The sequence below is a fragment of the Protopterus annectens genome, chromosome 10.part0, assembly GCF_019279795.1.
Source record: "Protopterus annectens isolate FY-2018-M chromosome 10.part0, PAN1.0, whole genome shotgun sequence".
NCBI lineage: Eukaryota > Metazoa > Chordata > Ceratodontiformes > Protopteridae > Protopterus > Protopterus annectens.
This window is the reverse complement of record NC_056744.1, coordinates 1703475368-1703500953: the sequence shown is the minus strand read 5'-3', so window position 1 is coordinate 1703500953 and position 25586 is coordinate 1703475368. Positions and strand designations below refer to the sequence as shown.

The following is a 25586-nucleotide window of genomic DNA, read 5'->3' as shown; positions in this document are numbered from 1 at the left end:
AATTTCAATATCTCGTTTTTACATCCTCTTGGAGATTCTGAGAATGAAGCCATGCAAACTTCCTCAACACAGTACCAGTGGAAACCTCAATGGATGCAGTATCTGCAGTTATAAAGAAACTTTAAATGAGTAGTGACCTGAAAAATAAAAGAAACCAAACCACAGAAAGCAGATTGGCTCCCACGCAGTTTGATCATGAGGACATACTTTTTACTGAAATGTTATTCTGTTTTCTTTCTTTTTTCTTTCTTTCAGACTGAGCTTTAATATAAGATGATTTCCCTATTTGATTCCTTTTGTTACTCACTGCGAGTACAATTTACCAATGACTCTCTGTCACTGTAGGACTACATCATGATACTGTGGTAATGTTTGGGTTTCTGTCTTCTGCCTAGCAACTGTGCCACATAATTAACATCGCTTGCCTTCCTTTCTTACTACAGTAAAAGGTTCAAACCTACAATCTCTTCAAGTGTCTTCTACCAGTTAGAAATACCTCCATTATCTTTTGTTCAGCTCTATATTCTTGTGATGTTAGTCTCGTAACATATTGAATCCATTATTGCTGTCATACACAGGCTACGTGTTCTGTGCCAGACCCATAAGCATCCTAAGCTTAGCCAGGAAATTCACTGCATCCTCCACATCAAACTCTCTATGAAAATCATCTTCTCTCTCACACTAATCAAGAATTAATTCAAAAGGCTCCCTTTACCCTTTGATCATAAATAACAGCTGTGGATTCTTATGGCACATTACAGTATGGAAGGAGGAGAGGGGCTAGAAGTTGTCATATTCCTGTTTAAAGTGGTCTATCAATTCTTACAGCATCATCTTAAGAAGAAAGATAAATCTATCCACATCATTTATTCAGCACCTGGCTGGCAACTTGACACCGTAAAATTCCTCCACTGCCATTCATTCTGCAGACTGATGTTCTGCTGTGGTGACCCCTGATGGGAAAAGACAAAAGACAAAGAAGAAAAAGTAGGAGCTAGTTTTTAATGGTTTACCCCACAGCGTTTTCACACATAGGTTTAATATAAAACTAGTTCCCCCACTCATCAGTATCTCCAATGAAAAACTGACCCAGATGAACATTTTCAACACTGCATTTCCATCTTTTCTGTCTTAATAGAGGACAAGGGCACTATCTAAGGGTAACTAGCAACAAAATCCACCACCATCAAGATATACCTCTTACTTGAAGAGATTGTAGTAGTAATAAGCCACACAATATCCATGGCAACTGTCTTAAATGATTCTTCAGTAACAGTCTAAGGCCACACAGCAGTCTTACTTTTGTCATGTGCATTTTCAAATATTTGGTATTTTTGCAATATCTGGCCCATACAAATTTTGCAAAAAAAAATGTCTTTTTTTGTATACTTTATACCTATATTGCCTGAACAAGGAATCTCATGGGCTATGGCTGGAAGTACCTAAAAATAGGCCCTTGGGACTAGCGCTTACTGTGTTACATCCTCCTTCAGCCCCCCCCTCTCAGCCGTCCATTCTATGTGCAATAATCCCTGGATACAGACTACCTCTAACCCAAGAGTCACTAGCCTCCTTGGGTACCTCACTCAAGTTTTATAAGATAAGATCTGAGAGTTATGCCTGTCATAACTCCTTTTCTCTGTCTTTGTAATCCTCCCTAGATTTCTTTCAGTATGATGTATGGTGTCATTTGACAACTATGGCTCAGATTTATGCTTACTACTACTAACTATCCATTCCCCTGAAGTAGCTCATTTTACAGTAAGTCAAACACCCTTTGACACATTTAGCTTTGATTGAGGCTTGCTACTATCACCCCATTTATTCCTGAAGTAACCGTATCATTATCCTCCATTTGAGTTGTGGGTACCTGCTAGGTGTCCCCACAGATACCTTCCCCTGTGTGCTGGTCTCTGTGTTTGGCTGCATGTAACTGAATATACAAAGCTGAATCATAAAAGTAATTTCCTATCAGGATATCTGTAGGGGTATCACAAGAAAAGAAACATCCCCCAGCTTATCTCCTTGCCTCGCCCAGTCCAAATAAACCCAGTTCAATTGCAGCTGAAAAGGTGTCCACCCCATGATCTTTGCTGGACTGGGCTTCCCAGGTAAGTAAATCTCCTGTCCACAACTTCAGGCTTAACATAATTATGTCTGATGCAGTACCATTCTTAGCAATAGTGCCCTTACTCACTATCAGGAAAGGGTACTGGCACTTGTGATAATCTGGAACAACTGCAGTCACAAGACAACACATCACTACTGTAGTGGTGCAACTGTTATCTCCCTCAGTGGCTTTGTTCCCCACCCTGTCTCTACTGACATTTAAGCAGTGCACATCCAACTTGATTATATTGGAATCATTTAACCCAAGTACCTTACCCATTACTGGAACCAGTGACATCCCCTTTGCCTATAGAACCTGCTGCAACTGTGTAGGCTACTAGCCATGGATTTTGTTATGCCCAAATGCAGTGCTTGGCATTGTTTCCTGCTTGCTAAACAGAGGTCAACCTTTTTAGATATCTCTCATCATCTGAGTTACATTCCCAGTCTGTCAACCAGACTCTAATATTTTTAGGCAAACTATTGAAGCACAAATGAGAGCCTGAAGCATTCATCTCTCTCATATTCAATATATGATCCACACACAGGCAGTTCAATGTGTACAGGGAAATACATTTTATCTATCTATCTATCTATCTATTTCTTTATTTGAACAGGTAAATGGGCTGGTCCACTGACCATTTTTATGAAAAAAAACAAGCTGCTTTGGTAGCTGAATGATTAGAACAGCTGGGTCAATGATCTGGAGGGTCTTGGTTTGAGTCTTAATTAAAGCATACACTTTGTTAGTGTTGTGCTCCTAGACTTTCACTACGTTTGGTGCTTCTAAACAAGTCTCATTGACGTAGCATTTTAATTGCATTCTGACTCTGGGAATTTAGCTGATGCAGTCTGTCCTTTCTATTTCTTTGACTGATAACATTATGGGTATTGTGCTGAGGAAAGCAGCTGCTCCTGCACTTAATTATGTATCTCTGTTTCACAGCAAACCTTGTTTATGGGTTAAAAATGGTTGATAGACTCTGTAAATATTGTATATGACATCTTACTTTAAATGAGTCATCTCAAATGTTTGTTTTCATATCTACTCCAAAGGCTTGCATGTATGTTTCCACACATACTATATAAGAATATTTTCTTAAAGGAATCTGTAAAACTCCAAAAATCAATCTCAATGAATTTCTGTTGGACTATGTCCTACTCTGTACATAAGTTGTAAATTATTTTTGTAATGTATCTGTTATTTTTTCTGTACCCCTTGTATCTGTACTGTATTTTGTATCTTGGAGCTTTTCTTCCCGGGCCTCCACTGAAAACGAGTCCTTTGGGCCCAGGGGACTTCCCCTGTAATCAAATTGGAAATAAATAAATAAATAGACTAGCTCTCTTACCTGGTGGAAAATAAATAATTCAGAAATAAATATATCAGAAATGGGTATTTATACCTCCTTTTTCCTCACTGGGTTGATTAAACTTGGTAGACAATATAAATTAAACTAAATAGATAGAGGAGGGGAAAATTCATTAGTAAAGGGAGATTAAATATGAAAGGAAAGTATGGTTTTGGGATAAAAATGGAGTTTAAATTATATATATATATATATATATATATATATATATATATATATATATATATATATATATATATATATATTTCTTAAAATACATAATTTAGTTGCCTTTTAAGTCAAAATTTACCAGGTATTTCTAAAGTCTGAACATTAAAATAAAAGTAAGTTTTTAAAACACTGCCATTCCATCTCAGAAAATAAAACATCTGAACTACATTTTGCATTGCCCCTTTAAATGGAGGCGGTCACTTCCCAACACATTCTACTTCCTGTGCTCTGAAAATGAAAATGGAATGTATTGTTACTATTCACATGGCTTGCAGAATGTGGGCTGTGAATATCGCTTAAATTTGTCAGTTTGCCTGGAACTCTGTTGATTCTACATTGTTGACTTGAGCTGAATAGGGTCTGTGTTAACAGGATTTTATACAGTGTAACAAAACTTTCCTGTTCTGAGCATAGATAGGAACTTTCCTTTGAACCATACTGACCAGCTTTCAATTTACTCTGGACATTTTCAAAGATCCTGGGAACTGAAGCTGGGGCATTCAATGCCAGGAAACAGACTGCAGGGAGAAAGAAAAGATGCAGAATCTGTGTGTTACAAATGGGAGTACAGAGCAGTGCTGTGGTGAGCACAGACGAAGACTGGAGTTGTTCTGCCAGGAGGATGAGGCCTTTATCTGTGTCCTGTGTGTTCCCAGACATTCCGGTCACAGTTTTGTGTTCCTGCATGAGGCCGTCAGTGTGTATAAGGTAAGGGACGATTCATGATAAATGTGAAGTAATTGGTTCTCTCTATGGGGATGAACTGACAAAGGAATTATCTTCCAAAATTTTCAGCCTGGATTTTTTTTCTTAGTTAATGAACAATGTAGTCATATAAAAACAATTCTGTATTTTCTAACAAAAGCAGCTTAGAAAGTGTGATATTAAGTGACAGAGTAGAAGGTTATGTAGGAAGCGTTTGCTTTTTTTTTGCTGATTACACAAAGTTAAGTAGTATGACTGATACACAAGCAAGTTCAAACAATGAAAAGGTAATTGTCAAGGTGATAGCTTAAATTCAGTGCATCTGTGAGGTAAACGAAAATGAGTGCAAAGTGCTGTGTGAAAGTGTTGGCATTAACAAATGAGGAAGGGGCCAGGGGTTCATCTTATCTGATTAACTAAATGTATGCAGTTATTATGAGGGGGAGCACCAGAAAAGGCTGTTTGAATAGTAGGCTGTGCACAAGGAGGCATGGCAAAATAAAACAAACAAAAAAAAACAAAAAAAAAAAAAAAAACAGTTATTATGCCTTATTATAGCTAGAAATCAAGGCAGGAGTCGGAGCTGTAGGTGGCAGAGTTAAAGATGTTGAGATTTACATTGGGTGTGATGAGGATAGCAGGATTAGGAATCAGTATATTGGAGGGTCAGCTCAGGTTGGACAGTTTGGAGATAAAGCCAGAGAGGCGAGATTGCATTGGTTTGGATTTGTGCTGAGGAGATATGCTGGGTATATTGGGAAAAGGATGCTAAGGATGGAGCTGCCAGGTAAGAGGAAAAGAGAAAGGCCTAAGATAAGGTTTATGGATGTGGTCAGAGAGGACATGCAGGTGGTTGGTTTGACAGAGCAAGATGCAGAGGACTAGAAGAAATGGAAACATATGATCAGCTGTGGTGAGCTCTAACAGGAGCAGCGGAAAGAAGAAGAATATAGAGTTAGAGCTCACATAAACTGCTAATGCGCAGTTCTGTAGACCTCATCTTTCTAAGGATGTGGACAGTTTGAAGGTAATTTAGTACAACATGAGAAAATGGTGCATGGTCTACACCAGATGTCATACATGGAGCACTTTAATAAATATATATATTCTTGAACAAAAGAAGTAGAATAAACATTTTAAGCTCCACAGAAGTGGTAGTAGAATCCATGTGGTTGCCATATTAAAAACAAAATAAAAGATGTCACAGAACAAGAGGACACAATCTGAAGACACAAATAGCTCAGAGATGTAAGACGGAGGATTATTTAATAGAAAAGATGATGGCACAGTGTAACTGAAAAATAGCACTATTAAAGCAGTAATTTAAAAATGTGAGCCAGACATAAATGAGCTCTTGGATATGAGCAGGAATGTAAAGTAAGCTGTTGGTCTATATAATAGCTATGCCACTCTGGAGATTAGGTGGGTCAAACTATCATTATCTGCTGCTATAATCTATGTTTCTACAGCTGAACCATGTGTAAAGCATAAAAACACACTCCAAATAGTTTTGCCTGTAGGGCTCCCTTCTTTCTGAAGTATCTAATTTATATGCCAGTCCCTCTGTTGTGCCCTGAAAGATGCAGCCAGCATGTTTTAGTTAAGCTGTAGTATGGAGTTGGCCTGGATTCTGTCAAAGCAACTCTTTTCCGCCATAGCTAGTAGAAGAAAAGGCATTGCTTGTCACATGAAGCAGATAGTTTTAACATTCTTTTCTAGTTTTTTTTTTAATGAGAAAATGGGAAAGGAGTGAGTGACATGGCTAGATGATTGCAGTAAGCTTGGATATACTTTGCAGGAAATGGGTGATGCTTCCCAGTGAAGCAAGGTATCCAGATAGTAGGTACTTGCTCAGTATGAGTTCCTGGTCGCAAAGTATCTGCAGATGTTGTTTAACTGTGCATATATAAGCTATGATAGGTATTGTGGGATGTCAGTATTGATGCAGATCTTGAATACCTTTGGCCATAGGTACATCCCCTGTAGGAGTTGCACATGCATCAACACCGATCAATAAGGATGAAGATGAACTGCATGACCGTGATTACTTGGTCATGCCATATATGCTATGTCAGTGCAGGAGGCTGTGGTTGACCATTGGCATGTAATGTGGTGAAACATTACATGACCCTGACCTACCTGTTCTGTAGGACATATCCACAGTGGAGGCAAATGAGCAATTACTATGAGAGCAGTATCATCATAGTGTGGCCCCATGGTGGCATTGGAGACCTCCATGTGCCTCTCCAGCATGCTAATTGATTGATTCAGGTATTGCAATGAGTGGGAGACATGGCATTAACATCCACCAGAACTGCTGCTTCTGACTTCAGTCTGCATGAACTCTGGTGGTACCACTGCACAATGGTGGTGTGTAAGTAGTGTGTCCCTAGGCCATGCCATGGTAGGCTTAGGTCACTGTCATCATCAGGATGTGATGCTGTACTAACAGGAGGCATGCTGTCTTTCACAGAGGATGTCTGCATGATGGTATCACCTATAAAAACAGACAAACACCCATGTGTAAAATTGATAATATGTGACAATCCCATCTCCCAGTGGTGCAATAACAGTAAAGATAAAAAGGGAAGCACACAATGTAAGAAAACGTACCTTGTGTTTTATGCCATTATACCTTTACAGGAAATATTGCAGTGGTCAACATCCGTGACCTCTTGCATTGGCATGCCACAACAGTGTCTTACTGATGTATGGAAATACTAACTTGATGCATCTCTAACAGTGACACATGATGGTGCAACCAGTTCAGCACCCACATTCAGGCATTCACCATCAGGATCCTTTCACTAAAAGGGGATCCCCATGTTGGAAAGGGTATTCTGCAATGGTAGATCCCTGCCCTTGGCCACCCTTTCCCCATTCATTGGTGTGGGCCTCTGTGTGAGCGTGCAGAATCACCTCAGTGACCCTGTGAGATACTTATGATGTTCATTTGTAGCTACAAGCTGCATTAATAACTACAGCCAGCTCACACCACATATGTTCTCAGAACTGGCCTGGTCAATCTTGTTTGTGCTCAAAATCCACGGTCCATGCTAATAGATAGCCCTTAGTAGCACATTGGTCTTTGTTCAGAAAAACATCTTGAGGTGCTTCCACTATTTTGACCAGTTATGTACTTGTACATGTGAACATACACCTGTGGTCAGTGAGCAGGCACAGACATATCCATCATCATCTGTGTTGCACTCACACCCATGCTGCAGCAATGGCCACCAGAGTTGCCATGCTTGCCATGTGGCAGCTTCTCGGGCCATATCGCAGTAATGGTCCAGAAGGGCAACATGGGGACAGACTGTGCTGCCACCTACATCCTATTATCTGCCTACACTGACCTCTGCCCCTCAAATCACAACCAATGTATGCCTGTCATATACACTTGCAGCCTATATCACTGTCCAGTTGTGCCTCTCTCACTCATCCACTGTGTACCACACCTGAACCACAGATGCAGAGTATGTGCATTCCAACACAAAATGAGTAACCCACAGTGTACACAGTGCACCTCACACTGCTTCTCAGCCATACACCTGGTGAGCTACTGATGTGTAGATCTCTGCCCTCTTTGCCGACATTCACCATCTCAACCATCCCTGTACTCTCCACTTCCCAGTTAAGTTGGTGGAGTAAAACCCTACAAAAATAAAAACTGTTCTACACATACAATCAGCATGTACCCTGCCACTGGCCTGTGTATCCTTAACACAGCAGAGGTACATCACTTCTTTACTCAGTAGATTTTTGCAGTTCTGTTCTGTAGAGATCCATTTCTACCCTCTATGTAATTCTCATCCCGTCAGATCAGTACACCCAACAAAAATCCTGTCATCCACCCAACTTGCCTCTGATCTGTCTAGCATTAGCACAGCAGACAAAGTACATTTTGTTCTCTTTTAGACTGTCTAATCAACTCCTTTAAAGATCCTCTCACTATACTGGAGAAAATGACAAGATGTTCATCACAGCTGTGGCAGGTGTTTATATGAAGCTGTTTTAGGGCTCCTAGAGTAGCAGTTATGTTAATAAGTCAGTTTAGGCTAAATGTCTCTGAACTGCGCACTTAGTAGAATGTGAACCAGCCCTTAGCTTCTCATACACATGCATTGTAAACTGCAAAACTGTCTGCATATGCCTGGACAGGTCTGTGGCCTTAAAGGGACCACAAGATCTTTGCAATCTGCTCTAAGGCCCCTAGAAGCATAACTCGATTGCAGTGCCATGACTGTTATTGCAAAAGCAGGCTACTATAGATTAACATGATATGTATAGGCTCCGTACCTTAGGTGGTGACTGTGTCTGTTCCTTCCCCTTTCCATATGTCTGTTATCATGTGACTCTGATGTGGCTCTGGCCTGTGTCCTGCTACACTGCTGCTCATCTGTGTGCATCATGTGGTCCTTGCAACTTGTGGAGCTGTTGACAGTTTTCTATTGATATCAACATGTGCCCATGGCATCTGTAAGGGCTCCTACAATGTGCTGGAGGAGGACAAACCTATTTCTCCACCTTTTGCATCAAGATCACCATGAGCTCCTCTGTGGGAACTCCTGTAAGGGCCTACAGTGCAAGTAGGATGCCTGGCAGAATGTTGCAAATGCGTTGAGTGATCCATGGGCATCTCCTCCTTGGTAAATAGTGTGGCATCATTGCAGTGACCTGAAGAGATGCCACACTAAATGAGAAGAAGAGGTTATGGAGAGAGACAGACTTCTACAGGAAGTATTAGAAATTACATATACACAGGTAGGCATTTTTGTACAGCTATATGCAGTTATTGGTGGTCATGGACATGATTTCTCTCCTCAGTTTTCCACAGTCTCCCTAGAAGCTGAAAATAAAAGTTATATGTCAGATGGAGGAATGCATGCCTCTGCAGGTATTAGGGTATGTATATGGAATTGGTGTTATGCCTGCATATCTGTTAGCAACACTTCAAACACAGAGAGCAAAGCAGGTGACTACTTAGTTTCAACAATGTTTACAGCTTGGTTTTTGTTTATATGCAGTGTATCTTGTAAGTACAAGTGGAACTGCTTTACTGTCCTTCCTGCCACCTGGTGTTCCTAACACCTGGTGTGTATTCTAAAGGGATCCAGTATCTGTCTACCTGGGATGACATGGTTAACAGACTACAATGCATTGCTAGAGATGGCCTGCACCTGTCACCCCTGGGATTCTGGATACTGGCTAATGTTCTTGCTGCCCTATAGTGCCTTTTTTAGGCAAGGTTCAAATGACACATTCACCACCGTAATGGGAACAGGCAAGCAAAAACTGAGGGTGATGCTACTCAATGCTAGAAGTCTAAATCTCAAAATGCACTCACTCGAGGCACTTCTTAAAATGGAGAACATTGATATCTGTGCAATGACTGAGACCTGGTTCAAGACTCCAGAGAGCACCCCTGCACTACCAGGCTATAACTCATACCACACTTTTCGGCCATGTAACCTGGACCAGAACACCAAAGGCGGAGGTGTGCCCATATTCATTAAGGATAGCCACACCTCCAGGCTAGTTGCTCAGCATAATGCAGCCGAGGTTATCCAAGTGCAACTAACTCTGGGCAAAACTGCAATCCAAATTGTAGCTTGCTACAGATCACCCACCATGCCCCAGGATTCCCCCTCTTTCTTGATGTACTGGAAAATATTAGGGTTCAACAAAACACCCTAATAATGGGCGATTTCAACTACCCCACCATTAACTGGGAAAACTACTCATGTACCAACTCCTTCGCTCAACGCTTTCTGGAATTCATAAACTCCAATGCCCTGGATCATCTTATTCACACCCCCACCAGGGGCAACAATATCCTAGATCTAGTCATTACCAACATGAGTGACCGGTGTTCCACACCTGAAGTCAACCTCTCATTGGTCCGATCCGACCATAAGCTATTACCCTAGATATCCACATCCTGCCCCCACCCCCCATTAAGGAAACCATAGTAAAAAATTTCTCCAAAGCCAACTTCATGCTTCTTAAGACAGAAGTGGTGAACTTCCTGACACTCATGCAGATGGACAATACAGTTATGACTACTGAATCCTATACAATTGCACTTTATAAGCACTTACATGAGTGCATGGATTGTGCTATCCTCCAAAAAAAGGAAGCCAATCTGGTGGTCCCCTGCCATAAACAAACTGTACAACAGAAGGAAGAAACTGTTACAAAGGAGAGTACAATTCCATGAGTGGAGGAGCTCCCCGTCAGCCTCAGTAAGAAGCTGTGATCCCTGACAAAATTCTCCAAAGCTAGTTATGAAAACAAAATCGCCACTGATTCTAAAGACAACCACAAAGCATTCTGTAGCTATGTCAAGAATCTCAATGGCAACACTTAGATCTGCTCTGAGTTACAGCACAATGGCACTAAATATACAGACCCAAATGATATTGCCAACATCCTGGCAGATAGGTTCAATGCTAACTTTACCCCCCTCTCACCCACTAAAGAGCCCATCTCTATACTGGAAGAATGCAAAGTTCCTGTAATCACGGATGCACAGGTAAAAACCACACTCTCCAAAGCCAAGAACACAGCATCCATGGGACCAGACAACATCCCAGGCTGCGTTCTACATGAACTACAGAACGAACTGGCACCCCACCTAAGTACCATGTTCAATCATAGCCTCATCTCAGGCTTTGTGCCTGCTGAATGGCGCACAGCGATGGTTATCCCACTCCACAAGGGGGGAGCCACCACGGACCCTGGGAACTACCGCCCCATTAGCCAGACGAGCCTGGTCTGCAAGACCATGGAACGTATATATTCATCATGGAACCTATAAACAAAGACATTGGTAATCTCCAAACTCTGGACCTCACTCAGTTCAAGTTTGTAAAAGACCGATTGTGTCTCCTAAACCTTAGTAGTGGGTGGTAGTGGTAGTGGTAGTGGGTGTGGACACTCTCCTAAGCCATAGACAAGGGTAAGGTGGTTCACACAGCCTATCTAGATCTTGCCAAGGCTTTCGACACCATCCCCCACTCTGGAATTGTAGATAAACTCACTAAACTAGGTATAAATCCCTGTGTCACAAGATGGGTTGCCAACTGGCTCACTGTCAGAACCCACACTGTGAAAGTAGCAGACTCCAAATCCGACTTCAGACCAGTGACAAGTGGAGTACCACAGGGTTCAGTCCTGGGTCCTCTCCTATTTGGTATCTACTTCTCTGAAGTACAGGCTAACACAGAAGGTCTTTGGCTAATGAAGTTCACAGATGACTGCAAACTAGGAGCCATAATCGAAACTCCTAACGATGTGGACATCCTACAAAAGGGCCTCACAGTGACAGATGCGTGCTGTCGTAGCCATGGCCTCAAGCTCAATGCCAAAAAGTGCATTGTCATCCCCTTTGGCAAAAACCCTGTACCCATGAACTACAACATAGGCGGTAGTATACGTAACACCGAAAGTGTGATAAGAGACCTTGGGACACAGGTGGTCAGTAGTCTCTTCTTTGATAATCACATCGCCACAGTAGTCAGGAAATCCTTCTACGTGGCACACCTCATCACAAAAGGTTTCTCATCCAGAAAAAAAGAGGTCATTGTTCCTCTCTACTCATCACTCATTAGACCCATTATAAAGTACAATGCCCCTTTTGGTATGTACCTCACAAGACCTCTACAACAACTGGAAAGACCACAGAAATACCTCACAAAGAGGATTACTGGCCTCGGACAGATGCCCTATGCAGACCGTCTCAAAAAACTTCAGTTTAACTTCATCGCATATCGCCTACTCAGAGGTGATCTCTGCCTAACATTCTAAGTTATGTCAAACCCAGAGCTGCTAGGCATGCTCCACTTAAAGAAGACCCAATCCCTCTGAGCTATATGCTCTAAGGATCTAAACCTTGCCACCACAATAAACAGAACATGCCGGTGGGATAGAGTCCTGTCCCAGAGTCTTCCCATACTCTGGAATAAACTACCTATCTATATCAAACAAAGCTCCTCATTAGTACTCTTCAAGAAAAATCTTGATGATTGGATGGAAAATAGGAAATTCACCCTGGGATCACCTCTGTGGCTCTGCTCGACAGTGGCACAGGAAAATAATTTTCTTGGGTGGCAAAAGCTAGGGTACCTTCTTGGCTGGGCTTGTATAGGCCCCAGAGCCGATAGCCTAGTACCTACCTATGAACCTAACAGTGTCAGTGTTGCAGACAGAGTTGACAGTGGATGTTCTACGACTGTCACAGGTGGCATTATCTGCTTTGGATGTTTATGGCTGGCCATTTTCAGCACCACATTCCTATCCGTCCACCATGGCTTAATGCCTACTGCTGTTGGCAGCCCAACATGATGTATGCTTAGACTACATGACCTTATCAGGTACACCTGGCATATCTTGGGCATGCAGCTGCCATTCTGCAGTGGATGGAAGCAGTGACAAGGTACCGTATGAACAGTGTTCTCAGGGCAGTTGATTTGATATAGACTTTTTTTGCAAAAGTTACTGATCCTTTATCCATTTTTGCCGTAGAACCACCAGTTGATAATAATGCATAATTGAAAGACTCCAAGAATAAAATTGTTTATGTAAGACAGTTTGTTGTGCCACAATATGCATCTTGAGAGATGTGTTGAATTAGAGTTCCAAAAGGACTGAAAAATTTTTAAATTCCATAGTGATACTTAGACGGTGAGCTGTTTGACTAAGAGTTCTCTAATCAGTGGTGCAACAGTTATCACACACTCCTCAGGTGCAGAAGGCTGTGGGTTCTATTTCCATACTAGGTGGATTTAGTACTGATGTAATCTTTTGGATGAGATGTTAAAAAGAGGTCCCTATTGGTTGAACTGGTGGTAGATCAGGTGGATGTAAAAGAACTCATGGCACCTATTAAAAAGAGCAGTGCTCCTGTTATTTATATACAAAAAAATATGTGCAACATATTTACAACTATATAGACATACAACATATTTACACATATTCATAACTTACTTTACACCCATACTAAATTTTCATGCCTATTAGACCCCACTCATTATTCCATAACCACCATCTTGTGTTAATATTGCTGCTAAAATTCATTTACCGTTAAACATAATTTCATTAATCCTTTCATGCTCTGTATAACACATATGACATCAAGTAACTTTTTATCTGTTCTTTTCTTCTGTTCAAATAATGTCCATGTTTAATCATATCCATGTTTATTTTATTTACTTTTTTATATCTTTAAAAAATATTTTGTTTACATCTTTTACATTTCAAAAATGCATTTTCCTTCATTTCTTCTTCTTGACAGTATAAACATATTCACTTTTTTATATGACCTATTTCCTTTTACTGCCAATACATCTTTTACCAGTCTTCACAAAAACCTTGACATTCTAGGTGTGTGTGTGTGTGTGTGTGTGTGTGTGTGTGTGTGTGTGTGTGTGTGTGTGTGTGTGTATATATATATATATATATATATATATATATATATATATATATATAGGCACATACATTCTTCATCTTGATTACAACGATTTTATTGTACGCAAAACCAAGCGGTTCAGTTCCATTATTTAGATTTTGAGCACTTTCATTCATTACAAAGGTTTTGCTTCTTCAGAATTTGATTAAAAGTGGAAAGTGTAGTAATAAAAGTGGTGCTCGGCTACTTGGTTGGGGTGGGGTGACGTCAATTCCTATCTGATCCATTTCATTGTGCACCTTATGCTGAGGCTACCAATCAGATCAGGAAGCACGACACCCTTTAGAAAAATTTGCCATTTTAGCTCTCTGTGATCCAAGAGGGAACAAACTTTACTGATAAACCTGGGGACTGCTTCTAGTGCTAAGAAGTAGAACCCTAATGAAGTGGGGCAGGTGGTGCTGTGCTTGCCTAAGGCATTAGCACAATCTTCTAAGTTGCTGATTGCTAGTTGGTGCTTCCTGATCCTGTCCTAAAGTCTCCATGTGGGTTTCCCTATGTAAAATGTGCTGCAACAGGTGCATAGTCCTATATAAACCATGTTGCTGGAGTTACAGTTGAAGGATTGATTTAAGTGAATCATGTTGCTAGGTGAACTGAGGGTGATATTTTTCCACACTAGGATGAATCTCAACTAATTGCATTGTCTACACTGCTGCCTGGCTGTGCTGATGCTGGGGGGCGGTTCCTGAATCTGTGGTCTGACTCAAAAAGGATTTTCAAGGATATTGATTTCTTGTAGTTGAACGTGGGTTGTGCCTAATTCATTGCTAATGTCCTGGCTAGTTTGTAGGATGCACTAGTTTTTAAGTATTACCTCCGTTATGCTGTGGGTGTCAAGGGAGATAGGATAGGATCTCAATCTGGTGTCTGGGGGTAGTATCTCTCCAGGAATAGGTCAGTAAGGTATATGCATTCCTTGTCAAAAGTGCAGTTGTCACTGATGATCCGGCTGACAGGAAAGCCACCTTCAGAAACTATTACCTTGACTTCCACAGTCAGCGTCTTCCTTCTTGAAAAGGAACGTTATGAAGGGACAATTCATCAGTCTCAGCCAGATCATCAGTGACGACTCCACTTATATTCATGTATATAATGTGTGTGTGTGTTTTGTAAAAAATGTGTGCGTAAATACATATATGTATATATTTGTGTGTGTATGCACATGCACACATATATACATATATGTGTATATGAAACCAGCCACTGGGGATGTACAAGCCAGTGTATTATTTCTTGCCAGTCACAAGCCCAGATAAATGGAAATCGGGCTACTGTTGGCTGAAAGAGAAGAAGAGGAGGAAGGCATGCCCAGAGGCAGGAAGAGAGGAGGAAAGTTAGGAGTGTGGTAGTGAGAGTAGAAACTTTGAATGTTGGCAGTATGACTGGTATAGGGAGAAAGCTAGCTAATATGGAGAAAGGAAGATGGCTATATTATGCATGCAAGAGAGCAGATGGGAGGGGAGTAAGGTCAAGTGTAATGGAGGGGTGCTCAAATTCTTCTACCATAGTGTGGATGGGGAGAAATGGGCTAGGGATTATCCTGAATGAACAGTATGTCAAAAGAGTGTTTTGGAGGTGAAAAGAGCATCAGACAGAGTGATGTTTATGAAGCTGGAAATTGATGGTGAGATGATCAATGTTGTTAGTGTATGTGCTCTGCAAATTGGGTGTGCGTTGGATGAGAAAGAAAAATTTTGGAGCGAGTTGGATGAAGTGGTGGTGAGTGTACCCAAGAGTGAGAGAGTAGTGATTGGAATGGATTTCAATGGGCATGTTGGCGATGGGAACAGAGAGGATGAGGAGGTGAGTGGTAGGTATGGTGTTAAGGAGAGGAATGCAGAAGGTCAGATTGTAATGGATTTGCGAAAAACATGGACATGGCTGTGGTGAACACATATTTTAAGAAGAGGGAGGTGCATAGGGTGACGTACAACAGCAAAATCCACTACAGTCTGACCTTCTGCAATCCCCTCCTTAACACCATACCTACCAGTCACCTCCTCATCCCCTCTGTTCCCTTCACCAGGAAGAGTGTGTGTGTGTGTGTGTGTGTGTGTGTGTGTGTGTGTGTGTGTGTGTGTGTGTGTGTGTGTGTGTATATATATATATATATATATATATATATATATATATATATATATATATATATATATACACACACACACGTTTATACATCTCTCCTTCCCCCTACATATATATATATATATATATATATATATATATATATATATATATATTTGTGGATTCCTATCACATAGCCATTGACCGAAAATCATTTGACTGAGCCCAAATGGCCAAAAACTCATTTGATCGAAACTCATTTGACTGAAAATAGCACAGGCAGTGTATTTTCCCTTTTCCCCACTGTAGCGCGACCCTGGAGTTAGTATATATAGTTAGGGGGTGGGGGACCCGGCCCCCCACATTGGGGGATGTGGGGGGCATACCCCCCACCTAATGAGGTTCAAAACTACTAACTTACCCTCTTAACAGAAACTTGACAGTATAAAATCAAGTTATGTAGGAGGCTACGCTCCCAACACCTCCCAGTTTGGGGGGGCTGCACCCCCCACACTCCCCTAACTGTATATACTAAATCTAGGGTTGCACTACAGTGGGGAAAAGGGAAAATACACTACCTGTACTATTTTCAGTCAAATGAGTTTTGGTCAAATTAATTTTCGTCCATGTGATAGGAACCCATATATATATATATATATATATATATATATATATATATATATATAAAATGTGTGTGTATGTGAGCATTCTTTTATCATTTGAGCTTGGTGCAATGGCAGCTCAATTTTAAGAAAAGGAAATTATTTTTTTACACAAGCAAGTGTGGATGCCTGAGCAGCTCCACTGAGGTCGCTGTAGAGTAAAAACATAAAAATAGTGGAGTTTAGAATCCCCAGGTCAGTCATAAATGTAATACTAGTTATTATCTGGATGATTTAGGATGCCTCAGTGTTAAAATATGAAACTTATCCTGTTAAGGAAATGAACAAGCCAGAGGTCATGACCCCTCATCCGTTACCTGATTCTGGTTGTGGCTAGATGACACAGGAGATTGTTTTACTCACTTCCAATTTCAGGGTTTATCCCTCTTCAGAGCTTTGAACTTTAGATTATAGGATGCATTCATTATGTGTTGTGTAAGGTTACCATACGCCCGGGTTTCCCCGGACACGTTCTCTTTTTTGGACTCCTGTCCGGGCTGTCTTCGAAAATTCTGCGATTTGTCCGGGTTTTACAAATTGCAGTATTTTCAAAAGCAGACATCCCTATTTTGGAGTTTTTTCCTCTGCATTGTTATTTTTTTGATTGGCTCAGATACTGGTATACGAGCCAATCAAAAACGGAGCTCTGTTCAATGTTCTGTGTGTGGCCCAATCATCATGGACCTTTTTTTTTTTTTTTTTTTTTTTGCTCTTCAAGTAAGAGTAGAGCCAAAAAATAAATACCAGTTGCTCTTGACCATAACTTGTGGTTCTTGGCATACACACCACTGTCCTTATGTCTGTCCATTACACTCCTCTTTTCACATAAAGTTTTTAATAGACAACTACAAAAGCAAAAGAAAGGATTACTAGTTTTTTTCTGTGCACTTGTGCTGTTTCTTTTGCTTTTAAGTGCACAGAAAAAACTAGTTATCCTGAAACTTTTTGTATTGTGGCCCTGCCACAGTGCGCTGGTTTTCAGGATTTAGTATATAACTCTGTATTTTGTGCCTCCTTCCCCACATGTAAAGTGATTGGTATATTTTGGTGTCCCTGCCACAGTGTGCTGGTTTTCAGGATTTAGTAGATAACTCTGTATTTTGTGCCTCCATCCCCACATGTAAAGTGATTGTTATATTTTGGTGTCCCTGCCACAGTGCGCTGGTTTTCAGGATTTAATAGATAACTCTGTATTTTGTGCCCCCCCACCCCCATATGTAAAGTGATTGATATATTTTGCTGCTCTTGTTTGTTTAGTTATTTATTTTAATTTGTTAAAATCTGCAGGACAAGCTAAAAACATCGTTATCATCCCTGGAACTAAAAGTCAGAGATCTTAAAGATTTACAAACCAAGAATGAGACTGAATTCCTGGAGATACAAGTAAGTAAATTGACTATGGTTTGTTCTGAATGTGTTCAGTACAAGTGGTCTGCAACAAAACTGCAGGAAAGGCATTATGCTTTGCAGGTCTGCATTGCATTACTTTAAAAATGATTTCATGGCATATGCTATTAACTGTATGTAATTAGAGTATGTGAACTATCTCTTGGTTTTACTTTTTATTATTTGGGGCAGTGATGAAGAAATGAGTAATTTTGAATGCCTAATGTGTCATGAGCTTATAATGTTTATGGAATCATGTTGACTGACTGAATATCTTTCATCCAAATATCTTTGGTTGAAAAGGGAAAAAAAAAAGCCAAAAACCACTTTCAGTCAACACTTTATTTTTGCAGGGGTGTAAGCCTATTTCCAACATTGCCATGTTCGGTAGTCCCCTACAGGGCCGGTGTTAGCATTTTGGGGGCCTCCCTAAGCACTTCTATGTCTAAGTATTACTGTGTTACTGCCCTCTTACCTAAGCAAGCTTTTAGTTCACACTGCAAACTTTTAGGAATAGTACACACAGACTCTCACCTGTAGCTACAATGCTCTTACATTATGTACAAAGCTAAGTTCGCCCATCTCACAGAGGGACATTTACAGTTACTGGCATTTAGTTGCAGCAATGATGCATCACAATAACTCTATGTACAGGTCTGGACTTAGGAGAAAGGGTAACCTAGATCAGTTTTTCAGCCACTACCCCCCACACATGCACACTCCAGTCCTTCCCCCTGTTTCCTCCCATCTTTGGCTCCTGATACCATGTGCGTTACTTTTTGTCTCCCTTTTCACACATTTTGCCTTACCTCTTCAGCTTTTTCAAACAGCTGTAACTTTCTATCTGCTCTGAAGTGCATTTAAAGTTTTTTTAGTTTTCCTTGCATCCTTTCAACATAACCTTTCCTGACTAAGCCAGTACAGTAATGACCATTTAGGAAGTAACTTAAATAAGCCAGAGCCCAAGAAGTCATAAGGTCATAGATGCTCTGGGATGCATTTTAGAGCATTTTCGCAAACTTTTAATCTTTTAATCCAATGGTGGCCTAAGCAAAAAAGGGTGAGCAAGAAAACATTTTTGTCTTCTCTTTTTTATTATTTCAAGGAAGATACAAGTTGTGCCCAAGGCTTAATGTTCAAGGCTGACAAAATAGTAGCTAACAATAAACTAACAAACCATTTGTTATGAGGATAACACAGGTCTTATACGGGAATGCTCCCTAACCCTCACAAAACGACAGTCACTGCTTATGCATTCCTCTGGTGTTAGATTGGGATAAAAGCAGAGCATCATACTGCCACAGTCATGTATTTTACGTGGTCATGTGTTTTATGTGACTACTGACATACATAAACCTAGAATGCCTCCTCACTCCTAACCCCCAATGGCAGCCACCTGTATATGTGCCTGATGTGTGATTGTGAGAAAAGTGAAAAAAACTAATGATTCCAGTAATGTATTCTACTTTGCTGCTTCTAGACAGTACACTGCCCTTACACAAGCTATAGTAACCCTTTTTGTACAATCCTGAGGATTTTGAGAAAAAAAAGTAAAATGAACAATGACCACACTGTCCTCAGACCAAACTGCAACCCCCCCCCCCCCATACACGAACTACAGCTGCTTTCTGTACGCACACATCTGAGTAAGGCTGGTTTTAGAATGGATAAAGTTGAGAGCAGAGGCCATCATCAGCTTTATCATAACTGTGTCATATCACAGCCCTGTGAGAGCAGAGGCCATCATCAGCTTTATCCCAACAGTGTCGTATCACAGCTCTGTGAGAGCAGAGGCCATCATCAGCTTTATCCTAACAGCATCGTATCACAGCCCTGTGAGAGCAGAGGCCATCATCAGCTTTATCCTAACAGTGTCATATCACAGCCCTGTTCAGATTAGAGCATAATCAGAAAATTAATATTTTTCTCCTCATTTTTCCCCAATCAGCAACAGTCGAGGATGATTAAGGGATGCCCCTGTAACCACATATATATACTCTGGGGAGACTCCTAAAAGATATAAGAGTCTGAATGTTGTGTGATATAATTTATGCCTAACTTTTGAAATACAATTACTCATTAGCTGCAAGTTTACTGATACCCAGAAGAATTATGTATGTGCCCTGGCATTACTGGGTGTGTGCACAGATAAAAATTTGTGATATTTTATATATAAGCACTCCCTCATGTGCGCGCACACACACACACACACACACACACACACACACACACACACACACACACACACACACACACACACACACACATTAGCCATGGCAATACTAGTTTTATACTTATTTTAGCAAATAGCAATACATTGTGCAATACTGGTCTGATTATATGGAATAGTGCCAGCATAGCTAGCTGGAATTTTGTAAAGAATGATATCCTTTGAATATCAGACTGAAGTATAAAATATGCTTGTGTTACAAGTGTATTGGAACTGTATGGCATTTGAATATCAAACTGATTTGTAAAGCTGCTAGTGTTGCAAAATGTCTTAATACTGGTCCAGCTGGGCAGAGAAGGAAAATGCATGTGAGACTGTATGTATACATGTTAGCAAAGGACCTTGGAAGAGCAGAGGTTAACCAACTAGCTTATTTAAAAAAAAATAAGGGAAATGTAAATGAACTGTTAAACCATTAAAATGGCATCCCACAATGATGAGTAGGACTGGACACTAATTCTGGGAGAGGCCATTGTTTAATGGCCTCTGTAAAAGAAAAGGGGAAATACTGTAATTGTGTCATGGCTCCAGGGCATTGTCGTAAACATTCAGATGTGTATTGTAGCTGTCTATGCTAAATTCCTGTCTCTGCTTCAAAGGGAGATACTGTAGGAACCTAGATTCAGGTGACCAGATGAGGTCATTCCACCAGCCATCTTGGAAGTAATGTTTTAGATATTATAGTGAGAAATCTGAGAATTGAGTATTTTGTTTTGGGCCTGACAACAAGGACCATTCACCGCATCATCTGCCTTGCTCTGTTAAGTAAGTAGGTAACAACAGTTCTTCTAGATTCAGTCAGAAAAATAGAGTGAAGCTTAGTTTCAATATTGTTTCTTTGTCTGAGTCTGTCCATCAGTGTTATTTTTAATATTTCTTGTGATTTTAACTCTGTCATTTACTGTAAAAAAATACATTCAGTATTTTCATCTTCTTATATTTATTAAATGTATTTAAAACCTTTATTGTGGCTGGTCCTTTTAGAAAGTATCTGACCTTTTTTGGGGGTTCTTGTATTTATTTGGTGACACTGTGTGGGTTACTCCAGAAGGCCTAGATGTCTTGGTCAACTGCTACCATTTGTATTAGTATTAAAGGAGTATGCAGTTAGAACTTCTGACTGCTGGAACATAGCTCAGTTTTGAGCTTTTTACTGGTCATTTGGGTAATTTGTTTAAATCAGTCTGCTTGTTTTCTATTGTTATGTAAAAAAATTGCACTTTATTCATTTGCTTTTACTGTAATTGTGTTTCATCCTACTTTATTACTTTATTTTGCTTTTGCTGCCTCTTCTTAAAAGTACTTAATTGCATTTATTCTGCAACATTTATTACTGCTTGTTAGTAGCCTGATTAAATTGTAACTGTTATTCTAAGCCTTTGGTTTAAGCACTTGGGGGCTTCAGACTAGTTGTTTTACATTAAAAACGTTTGTGGTCTGCACTGTTGTGGCAGGACAGGTAGGCTTACACCCTTCTAAGTTGGGAGTTGCTGATTGAAGGTTTAGTGCCTGTTCTAAAAGTATATTAGTTCTGGTTTAAGCACTTGGACTTTGGGCCAGTTATTTTACATTAAGAAGGTGTGGTCTGCACTCTTGTGGGAGGAGAGGGTAGATTCTGCTCTTCTGAGCTGGGAGATGCTGGTTAAAGGCTTATTGTGACTGCTTATTTGAACTGTTTCTTTCTGAAATTGGTACACCTTGTTTGCTGTAGCATAGACTAGATTCAGACCTGATGAATCTAACTTTGTTTGTATAACTTGAGCACTAATCTGGGCCATCCTTTTGGAGAAGGTTCTCCTGCACCCTACTGGCAGTAGTGTGCAGTTGGAACTTGTCTGATCAAAGACTGCTGGAACGGGGCTCAGTTTTTAGCTTCTGTTGGTTAATTGATTAATTTGTTTAAATCAGTTTGCTCATTCGCTACTGTTGTATTAAAAAAAAAACCTAAAAACTAGAACTAGTGCAGTAGTTTAGTTCTGTTTCTTTGAGCTCAGCACTTGTTCAGAATTTGTAAGCACTAAATAAGCTACAAATTACTACAACACTCAACTTTCCTCACTTGTCTAGAGGAAAGCAGTTTTTAGTACTTAATAAATAAGCACCTATCCAGGCATGTCCAAGGGTCAGCTCCCGGTGTTTTCTCTTGTCTACCTGATGAATCTGGGCATCTTGGGGCAATGCAGCAGTTGTCTCATGTACACAGACAACCCTCTCCTCCTACCACCCAACACTACAACCTATGAGAGATGCACTTACATAACCAAACTGGAAGCAAAGCTCTATTCACCCAAGACTGGACTAGACAGTCAAGAGAAGGTAATCACTTGCACCACACCACACTCATCACATAGTCCCTCAAAACCTACAACATAGAAACACAAAGCACACACCTACATTTGCGGAGGCTCTCAATAAAAATCTGCCAAAGCAACAGAATGAATTTCAGGGGCTTTTTTTATGGGCAAAAATTTATAAACAAAAATTATTTTTAATTAAAAATTTTTAGGGTTGAAACTATTTTTTTTTCTTTGGTTTTACTGTAGCATATTTTTATGATTTGGGGCAGTGATGAAGAAATGAGTCATTTTGAATGCCTAATGTGTCATGAGGTTATAATGTTTATGGAATCATGTTGACTGACTGAATATCTTTCATCCAAATATCCTTGGTTGAAAAGGGAAAAAAAAGCCAAAAACCACTTTCAGTCAACACTTTATTTTTGCAGGGTTGTAAGCCTATTTCCAACCTTGCCATGTTCGGTAGTCCCCTACAGGGCTGGTGTTAGCATTTTGGGGGCCTCCCTAAGCACTTCTATGTCTAAGTATTACTGTGTTACTGCCCTCTTACCTAAGCAACCTTTTAGCTCACACTGCGAACCTTTAGGAGTAGTGCACACAGACTCTCACCTGGAGCTACAGTGCTCTTATATTATGTACAAAGCTATGTTCGTCCATCTCACAGAGGGACATTTGCAGTTACTGGCATTTAGTTGCAGAAATGATTCATCACAACAACTCTATATACAGGTCTGGACTTGGGTGAAATGGTGACCTAGGTCCATTTTTCAGCCCCCCCCCCCCACATGCACACTCCAGTCCTTCCTCCTGTTTCCTCCCATCTTTGGCTCCTGATACCATGTGCGTTACTTTTTGTCTTCCTATTCACACATTTTGCCTTACTCTTCAGCTTTTTCAAACAGCTGTAACTTTCTATCTGCTCTGGAGTGCATTTAACAGTTTTTTTAGTTTTTCTTGCATCCTTTCAACATAACATTTCCTGTCCAAGCCAGTACCGTAATAACCATTTAGGAAATAACTCCAATAAGCCAGAACCCAAGAAGCCATAAGGTTATAGATGCTCTGGGATGCATTTTAGAGCATTTTCACAAACTTTTAATCTTTTAATCCAATGGTGGCCTAAGCAAAAAAGGGTGAGTAAGAAAAAAATGTTAGTCTTCTCTTTTTTTTATTCTTTCAAGGAAGATATAAGTTGTGCTCAAGGCTTAATGTTCAAGGTTGACAAAATAGTGTCTAACAGTAAACTAATAAACCATTTGTTGTGAGAATACACAGGTCTTCTATGGGAATACTGCCTGCCTCCCTAACCCTCACAAAAAGACAATCCCTGCTTATGCATTCCTCTGGTGTTAGATTGGGATAAAAGCAGAGCATCATACTGCCACAGTCATGTATTTTACGTGGTCATGTGTTTTATGTGACTACTGACATACATAAACCTAGAATGTCTCCTCACTCCTAACCCCCAATGAAATTCACCTGTATATGTGCCTGATGTGTGATTGTGTGAAAAGTGAAAAAAAACTAATGATTCCAGGAATGTATTCTACTTTGCTGCTTGTACAGTACACTGCCCCTACACAAGCTATAGCAACCATTTTTGTACAATTCTGAGGTTTGTAAGAAAAGTAAAAGGAACAATGACCACGCTGTCCTCAGACCAAACTGCAACAGTGATGAAAATTGAAGTAATAACTATACAATCCCCACCCCCACCCCCCACATACACGAACTACAGCTGCTTTCTGTACACGCACATCTGAGTAAGGCTGGTTTTAGATTGGATAAAGTTGAGAACAGAGGCCATCATCAGCTTTATCCTAGCAGTGTCATATCACAGCCCTGTGAGAGCAGAGGCCATCATCAGCTTTATCCTAACAGTGTCGTATCACAGCCCTGTGAGAGCAGAGGCCATCATCAGCTTTATCCTAACAGTGTCATATCACAGCCCTGTGAGAGCAGAGGCCATCATCAGCTTTATCCTAACAGTGTCATATCACAGCCCTGTTCAGATTAAACAGCATAATCAGAAAATTAATATTTTTCTCCTTATTTGTCCCTAGTCAGCAAGCATCAAGGATGATCCTGTATCCATATATATACTCTGGGGAGAATCCTAAAAGATCAGAGTCTGAATGTTGTGTGATATACTTTATGCCTAAACTTTGAAATACAATTACTCTTTACCTGCAAGTTTACTGATACTCAGAAGAATTATGTATGTGCCCTGGCATTATTGGGTATGTGCACAGATAAAAATCCTCGATATTTTATATACAAGCACTCACTGATGTGTGAGTACACACACACACACACACACACACACACACACACACACACACACACTAGCCATAGTAGTACTAGTTTTATACTTATTTTAGCAAATAGCAATACATTGTGCAATGCTGGTCTGATGATATGGAATAGTGCCAACATAGCTTGATGGAATTTTGTAAAGAATGATAGCATTTGAATGTCAAACTGAAGTATAAAAAATGCTTGTGTTACAAGTGCATTGGAACTGTATGGCATTTGAATATCAAACTAACTTGTAAAGCTGCTAGTGTTGCAAAATGTCTTAATACTGGTCCTGCTGGGCAGAGAAGGAAAATGCATGTGAGACTGTATGTATACATGTTAGCAAAGGACCTTGGAAGAGCAGAGGTTAAATAGCTAGCTTATTTAAAAAAAATAAGGGAAATGTAAATGAACTGTTAAACCATTAAAATGACATCCCACAGTGATGACTAGGACTGGACATGGTAGTTCTGGGAGAGGCCATTGTTTAATACCCACTGTAAGGAAGATGGAGAAGTACTGTAATTGTTTCATGGATCCAGAGCACTATTGTAAACATTCAGATGTGTATTATAGCTGTCTATGTTAAATTCCTGTCCTGGCTTTAAAGGGAGATACTGTGGGAACCTAGATTTAGGTGATTAGTTGCAGTCATTCCACCAGCCATCTTGGAAGTTATGTTTTAGATATTATAGTTGGAAGTCTGTGAGAACTGAGTATTTTGTTTTGGGCCTGACAACAAGGACCATTCACCACATCATCTGCCTTGCTGTATTAAGTAAGTAG

At 40.2% G+C, this 25586-nt stretch overlaps 1 protein-coding gene across 1 annotated transcript in view; it reads left to right on the top strand.

Annotated features, from left to right (window-relative positions):
* The first annotated feature begins 4046 nt into the window (after positions 1-4046).
* LOC122814452 (E3 ubiquitin-protein ligase TRIM39-like) overlaps positions 4047-25586 on the top strand; it is a 125903-nt gene continuing 104363 nt past the window's right edge. The window contains exons 1-2 of the mRNA XM_044087031.1: positions 4047-4397; positions 17877-17972. Coding sequence (XP_043942966.1) covers positions 4227-4397; positions 17877-17972 — 267 coding nt within the window. The 5' untranslated portion in view covers positions 4047-4226. The remainder of the gene's footprint in view (positions 4398-17876; positions 17973-25586) is intronic.